This window comes from Musa acuminata, chromosome BXJ3-7 (assembly GCF_036884655.1).
Source record: "Musa acuminata AAA Group cultivar baxijiao chromosome BXJ3-7, Cavendish_Baxijiao_AAA, whole genome shotgun sequence".
Classification (NCBI taxonomy): Eukaryota; Viridiplantae; Streptophyta; class Magnoliopsida; order Zingiberales; family Musaceae; genus Musa; species Musa acuminata.
The window spans coordinates 36,193,068-36,212,724 of record NC_088355.1 but is presented as its reverse complement, the minus strand read 5'-3'; the positions used below and the strand labels follow the sequence as shown (position 1 = coordinate 36,212,724).

At 36.0% G+C, this 19,657-nt stretch overlaps 2 protein-coding genes and 1 long non-coding RNA gene across 3 annotated transcripts; 1 reads left to right on the top strand and 2 right to left on the bottom strand.

Moving 5' to 3' along the window:
• Positions 1-3,302: 3,302 nt before the first annotated feature.
• Positions 3,303-4,020, bottom strand: LOC135643206 (uncharacterized). Its single transcript, XR_010498173.1, has 2 exons — positions 3,882-4,020; positions 3,303-3,768 (listed from the first exon to the last, which is right to left on the bottom strand). It is a non-coding gene; the product is annotated as an uncharacterized LOC135643206 (long non-coding RNA).
• Positions 4,021-4,267: 247 nt separating this feature from the next.
• LOC135643205 (probable xyloglucan glycosyltransferase 5) lies at positions 4,268-7,106 on the top strand. Its single transcript, XM_065159901.1, has 5 exons — positions 4,268-5,008; positions 5,090-5,398; positions 5,478-5,768; positions 5,854-5,967; positions 6,047-7,106. Exons 1-5 carry the CDS (start codon positions 4,268-4,270, stop codon positions 6,695-6,697), a joined length of 2,106 nt encoding a protein of 701 aa, XP_065015973.1. The 3' UTR covers positions 6,698-7,106.
• Positions 7,107-16,987: 9,881 nt separating this feature from the next.
• On the bottom strand, positions 16,988-18,239 carry LOC135642070 (uncharacterized). Its single transcript, XM_065157861.1, has one exon. It carries the CDS (start codon positions 18,120-18,122, stop codon positions 17,169-17,171), a length of 954 nt encoding a protein of 317 aa, XP_065013933.1. The 5' UTR covers positions 18,123-18,239; the 3' UTR covers positions 16,988-17,168.
• Between the last annotated feature and the right edge of the window lie 1,418 nt (positions 18,240-19,657).

The window sequence follows — 19,657 nt, the reverse complement described above, 5'->3', positions numbered from 1 at the left end:
TAACCCGGGTTCGAAACCGCAACGATGCTGCAGGAGTCGGATCCTTATAAGCGGGTACGGGCCGCAGGAAGTGACTCCGAAAATTATTGAACGGTTCGGACGGGTTGCACCAACGGGAGATTATGGACCCAAATCCGATTGATGGAACCAATTCGATCACAAAAACAAATCCTTGATTTTTCTTTTTTTTTTATTTTCTTATGAAGAACATGATTGATGAAAATGATAGATGGAGATACTGACTTACTATAGGATATAAGTAAAAGATATATGTGAAATCGAAATATTATTTTATAGATTTTATAAGTATTTCTGGCATAATATTAAGAATGCATAAATGTATACTCATATAATATTAAGACTATCGCGTGGTATGTATGCATTAGGTTAGCTATGATATTTCTCTCACAAACATCTTGAGATGTAAGGAAGCTATTAGGCTCCTATTAAGTCACTGTTTTGGGGGGGGGAAAATGATATTATAGTTTGTATTAGCAGCATGATTTGAAAGGTTTAAGATTAATCATAAATATAAAATTTCGTGCTTCATTTTTGGATTAAAGTAAGTAATTTTAAGACTAAGGTATCATTCCACCCAATAACTTAATTACTAAGGTATTTTAAGACTAATGAATCATTCCACCCAACTAATACTTCATTACTACTATTTAAGAAATAGTTCAATGTTATAGTCATCACAAGCTATATATATGAATTTTTATACATAAAATAACAGTCAAGTGGATGGAGACTTATTGGACTTTGCTACAATCCATTGTAGTTGTTATTATATATAAGAAAGATAAATAACATTCCCAAATTATCATTATTATTATTATTATTATAGAAATTCCAACATCCATAATTTTTTGAGAGAATTATGCACAGTAAAAATTATTGAGCTGGTTAACAACAGGTCTCTAATTTCTTAAGCTACAAGGACACAATCCAGCTAATGGGTCAATCCTAATCACCCTAGTTTTTCTTCTTTTTCCTCAAGGAAAAAAAAAATCATTGAGAGAAGACTTGAATGAGATCAAGGAGTCCCCATCATCTAAAGCCTAGTTTAAGGTGAATGCAGCTCTATAATTGAAAGAGTCTTGTATCACATCTGAGTTAAAGTACCTTTCTTCACACTTTTATCTACATGCAACAAAGCATAAATAATCAGGTTGTTGGTTGTCCAAGAATCATAAAAACATTAAAAATCTCTATGTTAGATTATGATGATTTTTTTTCCCCTTGGGAATAGCTGACTGTTAAGGTCAAACATCATTTCCATTAGACAACAGTTGGTGAAGGATAGATGTCAGTGATGTCTTCTGAAATGTTTCTTCTTGGGAACAGAATACTGTCCATGATTTGAGATGTTCATTAGACACCAAGTGAATGGCTCCAAATATTCCTGTTTGCCTTGTGGCTGCCAAGAAATATGCTGATCTGAGAAACACTAATCTGATAAAAAAATGTATCAGCTAATTGCATATTTCTGCATTATGATCTATTGGAGCTCACAAAGTACCAATTTTTATGACTTGGAAAAGACCAGAAAGATCATTGCAAATCTGCAAGCATATATTGCAATCTTGATACAAGAAGTTTCTTCTAGTCATAAACCTCATACCTTGATCCTCTATGAATAAAGTAATCCTATTAAGGTACAACCACATCCTTCAACTATGAGTAGTATAATAAAAAATTGTTTCCCCTTTGTAGATTTCTTCATTTAACAATAATAATCTTCTTGTAGAAGTTAATTATGTGGCAGTTTACTTAACAAATATGGAAATTTTGGTGTATATTACATTATCTACTTGGAGTTTTTTTCCTACTTTTTATCTGGTTTTTTATCCTTTTACAATATTCTGGTTAATGAAGTAACACAAGAACAGAAATAGCCTTTTTGCTTTCCTTTTTTTGTTTTTTTTGTCATTAAGCTGATCAACTTCAGTTCAACCATGAAAAAAAAAAATCTACAAAAGAGATTTATGCAATATGGAAATATAGAAGAAAACAAAAAAATGAATCATGAAGGTTCAATTACTGCTGTTGCAATAAATGAGCCATGAACATCTAAGACAAAGGAATTATGTCCTTCAGTTAGCATGTAGTTGAGCTGTCTTTTCATGGTGCCCTATAAAAAATCAGAATTAAATAAATAGATAATACCAATCTTTTTTTAAGATTTATGTTTGGTGATGATTTGGAAGAACAACATTGTTTCCATTCCAATTAATAGTGGCTTAGGTGGTGGTGGTTTCTTGGTCACTGTCGGAAAGTAACTTTGATGCTCAACACAATATGAACAAAAACCAGTTGACCATGTAGGTTTGATTCTTCATTATTAATTCTAGATTTGCAGTGTTCTTTCCTTTGTTAAAATATTATTATGTATGATGAAAATTTTAGTTATTTGAAGACTACATATTAGAATAATTCATAGGGGTATAATTATTTTTATTTTTTCAATTTATAAAATCATATTGATTTTTATTATAATTTTAATCAACTTAACTGATGTAATAGTTTGATTAGTTTCTATGGTACAGTTTGCACACAACCACAATTAGGATTAGGGGTGTAAGTAAATCAATTGTTCATGAGAAGCTCCATGTTTTTCTAATTAATTCATCTAATTTAAAAGTTCTATACTTAAGTAAATTATATAATCTCATGAACAATTCAATAGTAAGTTCATAGATAATCTCATTCATAAACTCATGAAAAGTTATAAGCTTGTGAATTATTTCACAAATAGATGACACTCATCGATAGAGTTGTCATAAAATTAGTTCATAAACTCATATGTATTTATCAATTAATAAAATGTGTGCTTAGTAATTAAAATCATTTTTTTAATCTTATTTTACAGATAGATTAGACTCATATAAAATAATATCTTCCAAAATTTTTCTTATGTAAACTCCATAAGCTGGCTTTTGGAGGAATTTTATTAATACATTATATTTTATTATGTGATGGAGATTAAATCCTGAAGCTACAGAACCAAATTTCCAATGTGTTTATTGTTGCTTTAAAATGTAATGGTGTTGTCTTCCTAGATAAGATTAAGATGTTTCTCCTAACACAAAAGAACAAGAAACTGTCTAACAAATCCAAGCAGTCCTAATTGTCATCAAAATCCGACTTCTCTTTTGCAAGAAAAGCCACACATTTTCTTTACCATGTAAGATTGCCATGTTGTTCATTGAGATATGCTTTCATATTTTATCTGGGTTGGTGTCACCATTTCGAATCAAAGCTAAAGCTTCCAATAAATTATCTGGAAAAAGGAAAAAAAAAGCTAAAGTCCAAGTATATTAATCAGGGGAGAGGAGGCTGTCCTCCATCTTTCTAATTCAAAGAGAGAGAGAGAGAGAGAGAGAGAGAAATGGTGATACTTGTCTTGCTAAAAGACCTCTCACCAAACTTCCTACTTGTGTTACTGCCATCCGCTGGTGCCCTGTCCTTGTCTCTTTCAGCAAGCAAGGAGATGCAACACTGGAGGCTGTGCTGCCATCTTTAACTTGCCTCCCCCAAATCACTAAAAGATGAGCTTGGAGTGTAGTCTCTGTAAAGCATCCCACCTCTCTCACCGCTCTCCATTTGCTAGTCATTAAACATCGCCAGCTGTTGCCTGATTTATTCAGTTCCCCTTTAGCTGATACAGTTCATGTTGGGAGATCACTACGGCGTTGTTGAGCTACTTGTACTGAGGTGATCGTCCTCTCACCATTTCCTGAGGCTTCTTAGAAGTCGCCTGCGATCCTGATATGTTGGGAGTACAATCTGTGAGTTGTCATCTCTCTTTTTTATCTCTTTTACGCAGATATATATATGAGTGACATGTATTTGGTACGGGAAATTGGCGGAGTAAATACCGTCACATTCCGCCCATGGATGCATCAGGAAAGTTGAAAGGAATGGAGCGTTTGCTTGTTCGAGACAATGAATAACACCCACATGCATTCGAGCTTTACAACTGCAGATAACCTTCTCCTGTATGTTGTTGCCTTGTGGGAGGGGAGGAAGAAGACATTTAAACCTGGCTCCTCTTGCTGTCTGCTCTCCAGTTCTCACTTGCATTCGATGTGGAATGCAGGAAGCTGTGCTGAATTCTTTGTTTCTTGCTTCAAAATCAAATTTTGATGTTAGAATTTGACGGGATGCTCCATTTCTAGATTTTGGTCTGTCAAGGTGTCTTCTGGTCCACTGTTTTTTCTCCACTTTCTTGGGCTGGGTTGGGTTACCCTTCAGGAAGGTGGCAATGGCTCCAAGGTCGGATTTTTCTGACTGGTGGGTAAAGGATTCGCGGAAAGGCACCCCAGTGGTGGTGACGATGGAGAATCCTAACTATTCGGTGCTCCAGATCGATGGCCCCGATGATGAACAAGAATCATTCCGATCCATGGACAAGGACCGAGGGAAGAACGCCAAGCAGTTCACCTGGGTGCTGCTCCTCAAGGCTCACCGCGCCGTGGGTTGCGTCGCTTGGGTGGCGGCGGCACTCTGGACTTTGCTTGGCGTCATCAAGAGAAGGCTGGTCTCGCGGCAAGGAGCGGAGGCGCAGAGCGACAAGCCTCGCAAAGCCAGGCTGCTGTTGAAGCTCTTGAGGATGTTCTTGGCGTTGTCTCTAATAGCTTTTACCTTTGAGCTTGTTGCTTACAGAAATGGATGGCACTTCCCGAAGCCAAATTTGCATCTCCCAGAAAACTTGCACATGCCAAAGAAGATCGAGGTTCAAGGATGGCTGCACTTGGCGTATCTCTCGTGGCTCTCGTTCCGAGCTGACTACATCGCCTACCCGATTCAGATACTGTCCTACATCTGCATAATTCTGTTCATCATACAGTCTGCAGATAGGATGATCTTGTGCCTGGGTTGCTTCTGGATCAAGTTGAACAAGATAAAACCAAGGATAGATGAGGATCCATTCAAGTCAGGTGATGGTCCCGAGTACCAGTATCCCATGGTCCTCGTTCAGATTCCTATGTGCAATGAGAGGGAGGTAATGAGCCAAATTCCAGTTTTCAGCTCCATATCTATGCGATGTCTTCAGTTGATGTTCCTAAGTTTTTGGATTTGTCAGGTGTACGAGCAATCGATTTCTGCTGTCTGCCAAATCGACTGGCCTAAAGACCGATTGCTGGTTCAAGTGCTGGATGATTCCGATGACGAATCCATCCAGTTCTTGATCAGAGCAGAGGTTTCCAAGTGGAGTCAGCGAGGCGTAAACATCGTCTATCGGCACCGAATGGTTAGGACTGGTTACAAAGCTGGGAATCTGAAATCAGCAATGAGCTGCCACTATGTCCGGAACTACGAGTTCGTCGCGATATTCGATGCAGACTTCCAACCAGACCCTGATTTCCTCAAGCTCACCATCCCACATTTTAAGGTAAACACATCCAGTAGTTCTTGATTGGTGTGAAGGGCGAGTTCGAGTGATGCTAGCTGTGCATTAATTTGTGTTCCAGGGAAATCCTGAGCTCGGATTAGTCCAGGCACGGTGGAGCTTCGTGAACAGGGATGAGAACCTGTTGACTCGTCTCCAGTACATCAACCTCTGCTTCCATTTCGAGGTGGAGCAGCAGGTGAATGGAGTCTTCTGCAACTTCTTCGGGTTTAATGGGACTGCGGGCGTTTGGAGGATCAAAGCATTGGAGGAGTCCGGAGGTTGGCTCGAGAGGACAACCGTAGAGGACATGGACATTGCTGTTCGTGCCCACCTCAAGGGTTGGAAGTTCATGTTCTTGAACGATGTCAAGGTAGCCAAACCAAATCGATCTCGTAGTGTCATGTTTCTTCCATCATTCCATGAAATCATTCAGCTATCTCTGTGTGAGGAGGCAGGTCCTGTGTGAAATCCCAGAATCCTACGAGGCTTACCGGAAGCAGCAGCACCGATGGCATTCCGGCCCGATGCAGCTCTTTCGTCTATGCCTTCCGGACATCATCGCTTCAAAGGTTGGCGTTTCCCTGAAATTGAACCAGCTTAATGTGTCTGCAATGCATGTCTAAGAGATCAGAATGACGACTTCTGCAGATATCTATATGGAAGAAAGCAAATTTGATCCTGTTGTTCTTCCTGCTGAGGAAGCTGATCCTTCCATTCTATTCTTTCACATTGTTCTGCGTAATTCTCCCCTTCTCCATGTTCGTCCCCGAGGCTGAGCTACCCGTTTGGGTAATCTGCTACGTGCCTGTCCTCATGTCCATCCTCAATATCCTCCCTGCCCTGAGATCTTTCCCTTTCATTGTGCCTTACCTTCTCTTCGAGAACACAATGTCCGTCACGAAGTTCAATGCCATGGTCTCGGGCCTGTGCCAGCTGGGGAGTTCGTATGAGTGGGTGGTCACCAAGAAAACAGGCAGGTCATCGGAGTCGGACTTGTTGGAGGCAGCGGAGAGGGAGTCGAAGAGCTTCGCTCTTCCGACGCTCTACAGAGGAGCATCAGAGGGCGGACTCGGTGAGCTGAACAGATTGAAGGAACAAGAACAGAGAGCTGCTGCTACCCCTGCTGTCAAGAAGACGAACAAGATCTACAAGAAGGAGTTAGCTCTTGCGCTCCTCCTCCTGGTGGCCGCAGCTCGCAGCCTGTTGTCTGCTCAGGGAATTCACTTCTACTTCCTTCTCTTCCAAGGTGTGTCGTTCCTTCTCGTGGGGCTCGATCTCATCGGGGAGCAGATCAACTGAGAAGGTGAAGAATGGTTGTGGTCAACCATACAGAAGAGAAACACGAAGGCATGCAAACTATTATACCATATGCAAGTATCAGTCAAGAGATTCCAATCTAAATACTAGTTCGTCATCTTTGACACACTACACTGCAAATTGCCGTCTCACATTGGAGCAATAAGACCATATATAAGATTCTTGTCGACCTCGTCATCTCAGATCTTTCTGCTACATTCTTTTTTCTCAATCAATATGTAACTTCTGTAAGGCCATTTGTACTTGATGACTGAAAATTTTGGCTCCTGCAGTTCTTTTCAAATGCTGACAGAGTTTGAATGTTTTCAGATCATGTAATTCTGATGTGTATATTTGAGTTCATTCAGTTTATTCTACAGCCAAAGACAGAGTCACTTCTCAGTTGCCTTCATGGCCCTTTTTACTGCTGCTTTTTCCACACTTTGTTTCCTGTTAGTAGTTGCTGTGCCCTTTTCGTTCCTTTTGGTGATGATGACTGGCCATTGGAACTTAGCCTTGGACAGTGTCGGCAGATTAATCAACGGCTTAAACAATAGGCACAATTACCTTTAAGATATACTTATTTTTCTACCTTTAGGATTGAAGAAAGAACAAAATGCAGGTGAAGGTGAAGTAATAGCCTGCAACTTGCTTCATTAATTTACTGTCACGATGCACCTACCATTCGCCAGCATCTGCGTAAGCTCCGGCGAGGATCAAGGAGCAGACACGGACCGCTCAAACGACAAACATACGAGTGACACTGGTGAACGACTGCGAGTCCGTCCATTGTTATAGGCCCACGTCGAGGAAGCGCGACGGTCGTCTTCGTGGCCATGCGCGAGTAAATCGCCAGTGACCCACTAATCATGCCGACGGCGACAAATAGTGTTTTGTGGTCGTCTGGTGCTTCATGCGAACTTCTACCTCCGGAATCCTACTTCGCTCTTAGCCGAGCTCAGTAGGCCATGGATGGCGAAGGCATGCTCGTGTTGGGGGACTGAGACATGGAGGCAGCAAGCTGTTGCATTCACCACGTGATTTCTTCTTCAGGTGGACCAGAGTTACCGGGGATGGATAGCTGAGAGACAAATGGAGCCGGAGTCTGAGCCTCCAGACCCTTTCCCTCCGACGAATCCTTCCTCCCGTGCACCGCGACCTCCTCCCTCCCCCGTTGATGGAACTCTCTCCCAGCCTCCCACCCACACCCCTGTCTCCAGCACCTCATCCGCGGCCCCTATGCCTCCCCCGTGACTCTCTGATCCTGAGGCCTCCCCTTATGGTCCCCCTCCTCTCTGAGCAACTCTGCAAAACCGAGGTGGTCATGGCGTGGGAGCGTGGAGACTTGAGATTGCCCTTGAAGTTAAATAGCTGAAAATACAGTCTCTATCGTCTTTAACTATAGAACTCGACCCGACGGAGCTCATCCCTGCCTGGGAGGAACAGAGAAACTCCCTCTATGGTAAATTCCACACGAAACATTTCCCCTCGAGTTTCTCAGAACTTTCCCATAGGACAGACCACTACTCTTCCCCTTCCTTGTCAGAACCTTCTCAACCACTTGCAATAGCTTCTTCCAGGTTTCCTGAAGACCAACGAGAGGTAGGAGACGACCCGTGGGTCAGACTCCAGAAGCAGCCCAACTGGAGGTGTAACAAACAACCCAATCACGCCACCCCTCAATCCAATCAATCCGTTGATTCTGAAACTGCTGTGCATAATTGGATTTGACCCGATGGGGTGCCCTCCAAGATCCGAAAGTCGCCTCAGGAGAGGAGTTTGCCAATAAACCCGAATCCGATCCATTAACATCCCCATCTCATCTATCACACTGTACCTCCAATTATTGTCCCTCGAAATGGACTTGCTCCTGTCAACTCCAAACCCACTAACCCCTCTTCCCTCGGTAAGGGTGGCGGCAACGTCATCGAAGGTCCGCAAACTTCTATCGTCCTCAGCCTGCTACAGTGACTTCCCATAGGGTTAGAGGCAATTGGTCACTGTCTCCGTCCCTCCCCATGCTCGTCGCTTCCCCTTCAATAGTCGTCCCCCTCCTGCTCCTAGCCTTAGCATGGCAATAGGGACCATTCTTGTAGGCGTTGGGTTCCCAACAAGGAGCTCTTCCAATACTCTGATGTGGCTTGGTGGAGGAACTACTGAAGCTTCCAACCCTCTGATAGCAGAAGCTTTGGCAATGCTGGTGAGACTCAACACTGCTGCTACTCTACATCTTACTCATAACTGGATTAAGTCTGACCCATTACAAGTTGTAAATTTCGTTAAGGAAGATGATGGTAAGCTAAGGTCTGCTGGGTTCTGAGAGAGGTTGAAGGAGAGAAGACGGGCCGAAACAAGCTTTGTGCAGCATTCTGGACTCTTGAGTATTTTCCCGTCTCATGTCAAATCCTCTTACCATAGATGCGAACTTCCAACCCCATGGCTCTGAAGCAGCAAAGCAAACTCCACATCATGAACTTTAGCAGACAGAAACCATCATCTTCATATGTCCAGAAAATGTCAAACACCTAAATGCCACTTCAACTTCAACTTGGAGTGAAAAATAATAGACCATCAGTGCTCCCATGGCACTGTTTTCACTGATCTAAATGAAGCCACGAGACAGCTAATTGTTTCTTTCATCACCTTCCTCATCCTTGCACTCCCACTTTTGCAAGGCCATGCGCGATAACTGCATCTTGTTCCATCATGATCTTCCAATGATCAGCAAATTTCGTTCTCAAGCCAGTTTCCACCGAAAGAAGAGGCCGCAAGATCATAAATCTTTTTATTATTTTTCCATATGCATTTCCAAGTCTTATGATATCATAATTCTTTAACACACGATATTCTGATTATTCAAATTCTTAATATTATGACAATAGGAGATTTTATTACTACGAAAATATCAAATATAGCCATGCATCTGTATTGCTAACTAGCTAGAAAATATTTTAGATCACAAAAGATAGACCTAAAGACTGCACTATAATTGCCAGGTTTATAAGATAATGCTGTAAGCACCAACTATGATAATTGCAATAAACATGTTTATAGTGTTCAAAAAAAGTAGCAGCCAAGTGTTTAGATTAGAATTGTGTACATGAAAAGTAAAATGACATTTGTTTTTTAATCACTCAAAAGTATCACTTCTAAACACCAATTTGTCCAGTAAACACATTACTAAGTTCAGCCCAAAACCAAATAAATATGGACACCTTTAATACTGAAATATTTGCTAGCAGATGAACAAGGGAGATTACAAGAGAACTTTGAGAGTAGGAAGGAAAAGTAAATAAACGCATTACCCCAGTTAGCAATAAATTAGAACTTTCCATGAGTTCATGCATATTTATCATGCTCACACAAATTTCTGACAAGGCCTTCAGTAAATCCAACTCTGCCTGCAATTCCATTATCACTTGTAAGTTGTTTAATTGCTGCTCCACAAATAATTCATGCATCATTTGGCAGTGAAGACAACTGATGTGGCTTTTTTGTGGAAAAAACTATGTAATTAGAAGATGAGGACTCCTGCATTAATTAAATCTGATTGTATTTGTTTACTAAAAGAAAGATCTGATTCCTTTTAAGAGATACCTATATTCTGTCAATAGATCATTTTGTTTTCTTAATTTCAGAACAAAGTGAGACATTTGGCTGCTTGATTGCTTGTGCTTACATGTAAGCATGATGTCTTCAAAGGAAGTGATTACAAGAGATTGTTTCCTCGACAATTTAAGGATGGGAAACAAAAAATGGAGGCAGCCAAGGTCATGTGCAGAATATGTACAGTATTTGGCATAAATTTATTTCTGAGTTTGTAATGGAAAATTTACTACATAACAGCATTTACCTTTCATATTGTTCACAAACATAGTAAATTCATCTTTAATAATAAAATGGTCTATATATATATATATATATGTATGTATGTATGTATGTATGTATGTAAATTTATGTGTGTGTATATGTATATATGTGTGTATATATATGTATATATGTATACATATATATATACACATATATGTATATATATACATATATGTGTATATATTTATATATATATGAATGTATGTTTGTATGTATGTATATAAGATTGTAAGATTACTCTCACTAAGCCAATTAAGGATTTGCATGCTCTGTGATTTTGCTATTCTTTGTTTTGCTAGTTTTCTTCTTGGTTTGTAATAACCTAGAAGCTAAAATTCTATATGATGCACAAGAATGAAATAATAATCACAAATATTTTTATCACAGAGAAAATATGATTCATACTAAAAGACCATCAATAATATCTTTATGGCAGACAGGATTTTTCTCTCTAAATAATTACTCCAATTTTAAATTCAAATGACCCAAAATTCTTTCTGTCATATTTGAATATATATGCTATTTAAGACCGAATAAACTAAAGGAAAATCCAATTTATTTATTTATTTCAAAAGGACTTAAAATTTTGGATTCGAGTCTTTTCTCAATGAGCTCGCAAATCGTATTTGAAGCTTCTTAACTTTTCTATATTTTTTTTTCCTCAAGACTCCCTTTTTCTATGGACTTCCTCGTGAACTCTTTCTGTATGTCGATATATTAATAATTATCGAAGTCCATTTTGAATTCCTTAAATCTTTTTTCATCTATTGATACAGTAATAATAATATCCCTTCAAGAGCTACAATTCTTGATTTTGCCTACAAGTTCAGCAAAGGGATGAGCATGGATTGCGAGGTAGAAAACAGAGGGATGGACATGGATTGATAGGTGGTAGATTATGCCATCTGATTGTACTAAACTGTAACTCCATCAACATTTACTGAATGTAATCTGAAGTAACACTGAAGCCCAAAAGTAGGTGGGGAATTCAATTTTTGCTGCTGGGTGAAGTCAGAACCACCTCTTTACTCGATGCCAATTCACTACTGCAGGGTGGAGTAGGTTGTCACAGTAACACAACATAAACTGTTATGAATTGTTCAAATAAAAAAAAAGTTCTTTTGAAGAAAGTTATTTGAAAAGATGATTTTCTTTATAATTATTTTGATAGTTATTTTTCAAAAGATTATGTTTTTAATGAAAACATCTATAAATAGATACTTAGAGTAAATTATGAATAATATCTTTTTTAGATTCTTCTTCTTTTTTATAACTCTGCAAGTATTGAATTAGATATCCTTTATTTTTTTGAAAAAATGTTTATATATGCTTCAAAGCTTAAATATATTTTCTATAGTATTCTTAATCTTATGTTTGTTATTGGTTTCCATAGTGTTTATTATCCTCTTCTTTATTATATTTTTTAATAATCTAAAATTGATATTTTGTGAGTTTAGACAAATTCAAATTCATGCCATAAATACCATCGAATTATTGAATAAAGATTTTATTTATTTAGATCATTTAGATGGAACAAATTTTAGGTGTTGGTAAGACAAAATGAAGTTTATATTGATTGTTTTAAAGATCTTCTATATACTTTGATCCAAATCTTCAACCAATTTCTAATCCAACCAACAATCACACAGATAAAGGAACAAAAGAACATAAATGAAAATAAAGTTATATGTAGATGACATATTCTCAATATTTTTTTGGATCGACTTTATGATCTTTATATAGTAGAATCATCTAAAAAAGTATTTTGAAATATTTTGGAATTCAAATATAATACCGAGGAACCTTTTCAAATAGAGGCTATAATAGTCCAGTTGCCTTTATCTTGGAAAGGGTATAGGAATAGGATTTTGCATGACTATATCACTTTAGAGCAAATTCAAAAATCTTAGAATTAAGGATAAATCGAAGATGATAGACAAGAGTGATAACTCTTTTGACAATATGAAAGCAAATGCTGTAAATCAGCCTAATAATTCCAATAAAGACAAGCAAAATAAGGAGAATCATTTTGGCCCCAAAAGAGATCAAGAAAATTTTAAGAAGTAAAAGGGTAAAGGTTGTTTTCTTTATAAAAAACTTAGTCATTTTGTTAGGGATTGTAAATTTTAAAAAAACAAAAAATCGGAAGTCAACTCCGTTGAAGGAGATGATAATACAATCACTATGGTGAGCAAAGTGAATGTCATATTTGGTAAGGTTTATGGTTGGTGGTATGATATTTATATTATCATCCATGTTTGTTATGATAAGATACTCTTCAAGACTTACAAAGAAGTCATATATGAGCAAGAGATTCAAATGGAAAATGAAGTTCATTCGAAGGTGATTGACAAGAAAATGTGGAACTCACTTTCACTTCGGAAAAGAAAGTCACTCTTACTAATGTGGTAAACTTAGAATTAAATCTGTATTTGAATCCGAAAAGTTAATTCTATCTTATAATAGAACAAAAGGCTATTCCGCTAAGAAAATAGTCAAATTATCTAAATTTAATAAAGATATTATTTTTAGTTATATTGTTGATTTTTATTTATTATTACATGATATATCAGCACATATTGGAACTAGCTCCATTAAAAGAATGGTTATGTGTGGCTTAATAAATTATTATTTTGATGATCTTAATAAATATAAAATTTGTGTTAAATTAAAAATGATGAAGAAACTCTTTAAAAATGTTGAAAAGTATACTAATTTGTTAAACTTAATACATTCTAATATATATAAATTAAATGACATATTAACAAGAGGAAGTAATAGATATTTCATTACTTTTATAGATGCTATGTCTATGTTCACATATGTTTACTTATTGAAATATAAAAATAATATTTTTAATGCTTTTAAGGTATATAAAGCATAAGTTAAAAATCAATTAGGGAAGAAAATTAAAGTTTTAAGAAGTGATAGAGGAGGAGAATACTTTCATAATGAATTTAACTTATTTTGTAAACAACGACATAATTTATAAATGTTCAATACCTAAAACACCCGAGCAAAATGGATTAGCAAAAAGAAAAATATAACTTATAATTAATGTTATGTTGTTGCATGCTAAATTATCTTATAATTTGTGGAGAGAAGCTTTATTGGATCTATGTTATATTTCAAATAGAATTCCCTCTGAAAAAATAAGATCTCTCCCTATGAGTTATAGAAAGGAAGATAATATAATATTAGTTATTTTAAAGTGTGAGAGTGTCTCCATTTTGCAAGAATAATGATCATCAAAGTACAAAGTTCAGACCTAGAAGAATCAAATGTGTTTTTTGTAGGCTATACCTCAAATAGCAAAGCTTATAGACTTCTTAATTTAGAGTTTAATATCATAATAGAATATCGAGATGTAGAGTTCTTTGAACATTTATTAACTTCAAGTAATAATATTCATCCTTCAACTAGTGAAGAGTCATCTCAAAAGGTTGGTAACATAATATTCCTTTGATTGGATATCAATCAAGTTCACAAGAGGTTGGAGAGCAATCTCATCAATTAAGGAGAATCACTTATATACATAAAGTAAAAATATTAAGATCATATGAGAATGATTCTCAAATGATTTTCTTTTACCTTGTAAAAGGAACTAATTAGAGTTTTAATAATAATTTCTCTTGTTTTATAAGTGGAAGATGATCCTAAAACGTTAAAGAAGTTATGGTCTCTCGTGATACTACTTTCTGGAAAGATGTTATTAATGATGAGATGGATTCTATTATGTCAAACCATACTTGGGAACTTATCGACTTACATTTTTCCTCTAAACCTATTAGTTATAAATGGATATTTTATAGGAAGTATCATACACATATACTCTCTAAATATTTAAAGCAATATTAGTTGCTAAAATATTTCGACAAAAGGAAGGAATATATTATTTTGACACATGCTCATGTGGCTTGGATCATATCTACTAGAATTATTTTTTCTTTAGCATCAATTTTTGATCCTTATGTTTATCAAATGGATGTCAAGATGATATTTCTAAATGAAGATCTTGATGAGGAGATATATTTGGAATAACCTGAAGGTTTTATTCTACCAAAAAATGAATATAAAGTGTGTAAACTTATTAAGTCATTGTATGGTTTAAAGTAGACTCCAAAACAATGGTATAAGAAATTTGATACAATAATTCTTTCTAATATATTTGTTCACAATGTTACAAATAAATGTGTTTATCTCAAAACTTATAATGACTATACGATGATAGTTTATCTTTATGACGATGATATGCTAATAGTGAGCAACATCATCAAAGGTATTATAGAAATAAAGAGATTTTTATCTTCAACATTTAAAATGAAATATCTTGGGCAAGTTAATACTATACTAGGTATCAAGGTTAAAAAAATAATATGGGATATGTTTTGAGTCAAACTTATTACGTAGAGAAAGTACTAGAGAAATTCAGTTACTTAAAAATCAAAAAACCAAATACCTCATTTGATCCAAGTATCAAATTAGTTAAGAATATTAGAAGAATGGTGGCTTAATTAGAATATTTAAGTACTATATGAAGTCTTATTTATGCAACATAGTATACAAGACCTGATACAGCATTTGCAATTAGTAAATTGAGTAGATTTACTAGCAATCCAAATGTAGAGTATTGGAAGACTCTTTGAAAGAGTTCTTGGGTACCTTAAATGGACCAAAGATTATGACCTAGTAATACTCAAAATTTCTTTCTATTTTAGAATGATATATTGACATAAATCCACTATTGGTTGGGTGTTCGCCTTAGGAGGTGGTATTGTTTCTTAGAAGAATAAGAAACAAATGTGTATAACTTACTTAATTATGGAATCGAAATTTATTACTTTAATAGAAGCAGAAAATGAGGCTGAATGTTTGAGGGATTTTTTTATTAAAAATTTCATTAACTTCTAAGAGTGTGAACTCAATTTCTATACTTTGTGATACTCAAGCTATTTTAACTCACGTATATAGTGAAATATATAATGAAAATTTAAGACACATAAGTCTTAGACTCTTACAAGACTTATGTGTCTTGAATTTAGTTGATCCGTTCACCAAACCTCTTACAAGAGAAGTTATAAGATCAACACCAAAATGGACAAGGCTGAAACTCCTTGAATAAAAGATCCACTAATGATAGCAATCCTATTCAACATTATGAAATGAGTAATGAAGAATTCAAAGAGCAAGAACAAGTCATTAATATACGAAGTGGTTCAGTATTTTGAAATATTTTACTAGTCCTATCTAAAGTTGTTAAAGTGCTAATTGTCATTGATTGAGTTAATTATATTCTTAATGAAGTTCAGTCTAGTTAAGATAAGTATCTCAAAAGAGTGATAAAGATACTATAAGAACTTCACCTACATGAACTTAGAAGTGATGCCATTTCGATTGAGAGTTGGAGTTTTTCTTATAAAAGTTCATAAACTTGGTTGAGCCTAAGGCCATATTAAGATTAAGTGAGAATTTATGAGAAATATAATATTATTATATTTATATGTGTGGCACCATCGATGTTGTCATTTAGAATAATAAATTCAAAACCTTTATACTATTTATGATTTCGGCTTCAATTTGTGATGTTTACGCTAAGGTAATATTCAAATTAAAAATTATATTACTTTATTCATAAATATTATTTAATCATTTGAAAAACAAATTCAAATTTGAACCTGTGAAGGATTGTTATAAATTGGTCAAATTAAAAAAAAGGTTTCTTTTCAAAATAAGTTATTTAAAAAGGTGATTTCTTTTCTAGTTATTTTGATAGTTACTTTTTAAAAATTATATTTTTATAAAAATATTTATAAATAAGTATTTAAGAGTAAATTATGATTATTTATATATTCTCTAATTTTTCTTTGAAATTTTTTTATTATTTACTCAATACATATCTTCTAAAGGTTTACCATATCCATTAAAACTATTTATATCAAACTTATAGTAATTCTTGTTGAGAAGAGGACATAAATATTATTTTTAAGAAAGCATTTATACACGTTTCAAACCTAAATATATTTTCTATAATATTTTTTATCTTATTTCGATAGCCTTTATCATCCTCTTCTTTATTATATTTTCCAGCATAAACAAGGCCAGATTTCTATCAAGTTTATCTCAGTTTTTTGTGGCTCTGATGGTACATACGGATGATGTTGAACCATGGTTTGATAGGCATCACAAAACAAATGATACAAATGTACAAAAGTGATAATAGTTAGCAATTCGGTGGACATAACCTAAAGATCTGACAGAGACTTTATTATCTCTTTTCCATTCGAAAAGAAAGAAATAAAATTAGAAGCATAAAAAATAAATGCTACCAAAGACAATTAAGCTGAAAGCATGCAGGACCAACCAGCATAAGAAAAAATATTAAGCCGCAATAGTTGGTCAGTTGATGATATAGAACAGCAAAAGTGCAGCAACAATCCAAATCCAGCAGTAGATCTCATTTCATTGATGTATGAACACTTGATACTCCAAAACTGGTGCATGTCCATTTACTTATTTGACACAATAAGATTGTAATATGACACTATAACAACAAGATCAAGGCACAATGGACACACACGAAAAGCGTCTTGTAGTAGCCCGGATCTCATTGCATTGCGTTGACTGTCACAGGAGCAACAGAGAAGCCAGCGCAGTCCAATCCATGGCTCTTCCTGCACTCGTAGTAGAACACGGTGTACACGGCCATGGAGTACAGGTCCCACAACCCGTTCACGGCCGCGATGATGCATCCGATCCCCATTGGCGTCTCCTTGGACCGAGGTGGCCATGAAGCCATGATGACCGCAGCAAATGCGCCGTAGATCGCCACCTTGACGACCAACAGCATGAGGGTGAGAACCATCCCTCGCTTCTTGTTGCCTATGTAGAGCTCCACGGACCAGGACAACGCGCCGATCCCCCACGTCTCCTCCACGGCGGTGATCGCCAGACTCATCGACCATCGGGTCGACAGATAAAGATACAGAAGAAATGAGAGGATCGCCAAGCTCACGCCAAATCTGAAGACAGGTCTTGAGACATCGGCCTCCAACAAGACGGTGGCAACACCGAGCGAAGACAGGATCCCGATGCCGATGGCGAGGAGGACTATATAGAGCCTTGTGATCATAGTTTGGTACCAGCGGCGAGAGATCCGGAGGAGGAGGTCATTAGGCGTCAAGTCAATGTCGATGTGAGCCATGGCAAAGGTGTACAGGGTGGCCAGCTCAAGGAACAAGTAGCAGAAGAAGAAGAAGAGAGTGATCACAGATGCCAGGCCAGCGAAGTCTTTGAGGTCCCTCTCGATGTCAAGGAGGAGGCTGGGAGGGCGGTGCTTTGTTTCCTTGATGAGGATTGAGATCTTGGAGACTAAATCGAGGGGGATTGGGGCGATGGAGTAGAAGCAGTAAAAGAAGAGGGAAGAGGAGAGGAGGGAGAAGAGGATGAGGGGAAAGAGGAGTTGACCAGACTTGATGGGGAGGTGGAGGGACTCCCAGAGGATTCGGGAGACGCTAAGGGGGGCGGAGGAGACTGCCATGGCCTTGGAGCTGAAGCCCATGGTGGTGAGCAGTGGGAGATCTGGAATTCTTGGGGAGCTGTGAAGTTGCAGATAAACACAGGGTTGGATGTGGCTATGGATTCTTTGGTTTCGTGCAGTGAGAAGAGGGAGGCTATGTGGGAAAGATGAGCTCGAATTATTGAGCTGGTTTGGCCTGGGGTGAACACGACAAGAATAAGCATTATTGGAATTGGAATGAGAGGAAAAATAATAATTTGATGTATTAATCTGAGAGACTGAGACAATTTAAAACATGATTAAAAACGTTATAATTAGATTTTTAAGAACAAAATATGTATTTCATCATTTGTCTTATCCTATAGAGAAATCTATGATTAAAAATTATATTTATATATTACTAATCTTTAATATTTTTATTTTTATATTTTTAAAAATTATATTAAAATATTTATACTTATGAAACTGAAATATGCTTATATAAAATTAAAAAGATAATTTTATAAGATAAAAAATAAAAAAAAATATTAAGATAACGAAATTAAATATTTTACTTTCATAAAGATAAGAATTTAATCTTGACTGTTAAAAATAATTAATTATATGAGATAATATATAATTAATCTAACATATTTATAATCTTTAGATCTTGCAATGTATATCTTTGAGTGGATCCAACTTGGAGGCCCAAAAGATAATTGTATCATAAATTTTGATCGTTTTAAAACATATTACATATATTAGATAATTATTCTTTTATCAACTAACGATAAGACTTAATTAAAAAATTAATTCAACTTCAATTGGTGCCATAATTCATGGACTAACTAATGGCATAATTTACCCTTTTCTATTTAAATATTAGGAAGTTGTGTCAATCATGTTGGAAAAGACAAACTGAAGTGTTTCTTTCGCATATAATATATTGTGTAAGACACTTATAATAAGATTCAAATCTTTGATTATTTATCCTCTATTCCCCGTCTCATACGATAACTAATTCATTAACTTTTGACTCTCGATTATTTTTTTAAAATATTTAATTCCATATTATTATTAATAGATTGATCAAACTCTCATGAGTTAATCTAAATCTTTATTTATTTTTAATAAATATAGTCTTAATATTTTCGTCAAACATATCCTAAAATCATTCGAAATGCATGTATGAATAATCTTTTTTTTACTTAGAATTTATTAGACATTAATTGTCATAATCTATTATGACTAACTCAATAACTTGTCAAGTAAATGATCAAACTGAAGCTAATCATAGTACATTTGCTATGATATTATAATTTATGCTGGTCATTGGGATATCTCCTCATATGGGTAGCATTTGTTTCCTCAACCCACCCCAGGGTGTGATGAACCCTAATTGCAGGACATCCTACTTGCTTCAGAAACAGGGGGCTGATCTTTATGAGGCAATGAGCCAAATCTTTAAGCACCAGAGTTTCATAGAAGTTTCTCTTTGATGTTCTTTGAGCTTTGCCAGCATAAATGAATGCTTAGGCTCTTTGTTGGGTTTGGTACCCAATGCATGGTTCTCTGCTTTAGAATCAATGAGAATCCTT

What these genes read in the sequence shown, in the direction of transcription:
- LOC135642070 (XM_065157861.1), bottom strand. Translation starts at nt 18,122, where the DNA reads ATGGGCTTCAGCTCCAAGGCCATGGCAGTCTCCTCCGCCCCCCTTAGC.
- LOC135643205 (XM_065159901.1), top strand. Translation starts at nt 4,268, where the DNA reads ATGGCTCCAAGGTCGGATTTTTCTGACTGGTGGGTAAAGGATTCGCGG. An exon ending in TCACCATCCCACATTTTAAG is followed by an intron (nt 5,399 to 5,477) that starts GTAAACACATCC and finishes TTTGTGTTCCAG; the next exon opens with GGAAATCCTGAGCTCGGATT. An exon ending in CGGACATCATCGCTTCAAAG is followed by an intron (nt 5,968 to 6,046) that starts GTTGGCGTTTCC and finishes CGACTTCTGCAG; the next exon opens with ATATCTATATGGAAGAAAGC.